At 36.8% G+C, this 2,878-nt stretch overlaps 1 protein-coding gene across 1 annotated transcript; it reads right to left on the bottom strand.

The window, feature by feature from the left end:
* Positions 1 to 242: 242 nt before the first annotated feature.
* LOC121380029 (beta-1,3-galactosyltransferase 5-like) lies at positions 243 to 2,606 on the bottom strand. The gene has a single exon (XM_041508754.1). It carries the CDS (start codon positions 1,362 to 1,364, stop codon positions 267 to 269), a length of 1,098 nt encoding a protein of 365 aa, XP_041364688.1. The 5' UTR covers positions 1,365 to 2,606; the 3' UTR covers positions 243 to 266.
* Positions 2,607 to 2,878: the final 272 nt, after the last annotated feature.

Raw genomic sequence — 2,878 nt, 5'->3', positions numbered from 1 at the left:
ATTATGCCACAATTAGCAAATGTTTGACATCCAATAGCTTAATAATAATAAATCAATGTGCTCTAATGGTGTCGTTAAACAAAAAGGTTTTTAATATACCAATCTTGGAATATATGTTCAAATTGTGAAAATGGTAGTAGGTACGCCGAGTGTCGAATTTACGATCCACAGAAACTCGGGAACGAAATCGAACTACGTTATGCCCCCTTCCCAAATTAAATGGGCTGAACTGTAAAATAGTACACGAGATATATACAAGTTTTATTTCATACGGAATTACAAGAAAATGTCGTATTTGTGCTAATTAATACCTGCACTCTTTCGTGCAGCTGAAATATATCTTTCTCCGCCATGTTTACGCTGACTATTCTACGATTTGTGACTATGTCACATGGTTTGGCTTTGGGACTCATCCAATAAGAGAAGCCACTGCTGTCCACGTGACTGATGTTCGCACGTGCAGCCAACATTCCAGTAATATACACATCCTCCAAATGAATTGACGGTGTTGTGACAGCGGCCCTTAAAAGCGACTTCAGTGCCGCCATAGTCATGACGTAAGCACCTCCGGTAACATAAGGCGGGAAAGTTGGAAGCCGATATTTAGCGAATGGCACCGACCATGCATCACGTGGGTCTCGAATAACTTTGGCGCCAGAACTGAAAGCTCCTAATATTTCATGCTGATCAATAATTCTATTTGCAAGCAGTGCCAACAGATATGAGATATTGATAAAAACATCGTCATCACATTTCATGTAAAACTTTGCACTGGGCACGTTTCTGGAAATCCATTCCATCCCCTCAATTAATTTATTGGATAAATTCCTGTAACTCTCTATTACATCGATTTGTAATATATCTTGATGCAAAATATTTTCTCTCCGTATTATTTCCGTCCAAGTATTGGCCTTTCCAGTTAAAAATATCACTCGAACACTTGAATTGTCTTTTCCGCCTTCTGCCCATGTATTCCTTATCGTCTGCCTGAGGTGCACGTGAGACGGGTGGGAGCAGACAACAATAAGCAGAGTCAGTTCCTTTGGTAGTTTCGGAACAACAGAAGTTTGTTGTTTGAAGTTGTTCTGAAAATTATTGATTTCTCGAACAGCTTGCCTCTCTTCGAAGGAATGGACTTGTTGATGCAATCCGACTTTTCTTGAAAACACAATATCCGGAATCGATTGAATTTTACTTGGCTTGACGAGTTTATCAAATGCTCCAATATCGTCCACGTGACTGACCTCTGTGTAGTGCGGATACTTGCGAAGATGAAGGCACGCCAGTAAGACACAAAACACGAAAACCACTTTGGCAAGTCGACATGTTGTGAAAAGGTTTCTTCTGGTACACAAACGAAACATTCTGAACAAACAAATAAAAGAAATATGAATTATTTGCGATTTTACTTGTTACCCGTTTTGAAATAAATTTACCGTATGTTAGTGTAGAAATTAATTATATACTTTTTATGTCTGTAACATTTTCTTTATTGTTAATAAAAAGGAGACTTGTTATATTTCATGTATAGTCTATGAAACCAATTTCACCGATTATTGCGTCAAACAATACGAATAATTTGAGTGTTGTTTCCCCTTATTTATATATTTATTTATTTATTTATTTTACACATTGTGTTATTTACAAATTCACAAAATGTGAATATTTCAAGGAAATTATTTGCTTTAATACGAAACCAACTTCACTATGGAGTGAACTATTATTACATTCAAAAATGCATTTCTGTAAAAACAAGACTTAAACACAAAATGCCATCTGAGCATTCATATAAAAGACTTAAAATTCAAAATATGTACTAAGCGTTCGTGGTTACACTGGATCGTTATATCTAATTTGCATAGACTATGTATTTATGTACATATGTATTTTAGTGCACTATTTAAACGGACAACTGTAGCTAAAAATATTAACAAGTATCACTAAACCTTTTTCATATATTCCAAAAAACACAGACGATGTCCCAGGTGTTAACCTCCTCAAAAGAATTATGACATTTCTGGTTTTGAGTATTTTAAATTTGTCACATAATCGTTTAATACGAAACAGCCGACAAGTTTGTCACAAAGGTAGCTTAACCTTACTTTGATATCGATAGTCTAGCTTTCATTTGGAACATCAGCACTTCGCGACACACATAATCTCAACGGAAATAATGTACAATCCTCATGAAAAAAATATAGTTGTTGTTTATATCATTCCACACGTTTTGGTTTCGTATAAATCAGCAGTCCTTTGTAACACCGAATCTCAAACTTACAGAGGATACTTTTGTCAAAAATTCAAAAAGCTCCTGAGTTTCGATCCAGCCTTTTTGGCTTGCTTCAAAAGCAGAAGCACTTTTCAACACAGAGATTCCGAGATTTCAGCTTAATATACACATGTCAACACGGAAGCACACTTTTCCCTCCATCAGAACCACCATTGAATGGATCCGATGGCACTTTGCAGTTTCCTCAAATACCAATGCATGTTCCTCGTTGAGCGGACGATCGTGGCTTCTGCAAAGACCAATTAGTTTCTGACGAATGGGTTTGTGTCCCTGGCGATCAATATCCCGTTCTTGTAATAAGCCATGTACAACCGAAATACTCTGTTAATTATATCCCATCTCTATCCGTCCCGGGTCACAGGGGACAACAGGTCTGTAGCAGCTCCTAATCGATGCTGGGGAAGAAAGAAAAATCGTTCTGCCCTTTTGTAACTCGGAGAAAAACAAAATTGATATCGTTAGTTCTTTATCCAGTGACAGATTGTATATAACACGATAATGTAAATTGTCCATTGATTGCTAGGCATACAGGATCTTAATCTAGTTGCTATAGAAAAATAAATATCCGGGGTTTAGCGGAATAGCGTT

Source organism: Gigantopelta aegis, chromosome 8, assembly GCF_016097555.1.
Source record: "Gigantopelta aegis isolate Gae_Host chromosome 8, Gae_host_genome, whole genome shotgun sequence".
Classification (NCBI taxonomy): Eukaryota; Metazoa; Mollusca; class Gastropoda; order Neomphalida; family Peltospiridae; genus Gigantopelta; species Gigantopelta aegis.
This window is presented reverse-complemented; position numbering and strand designations above follow the sequence as displayed.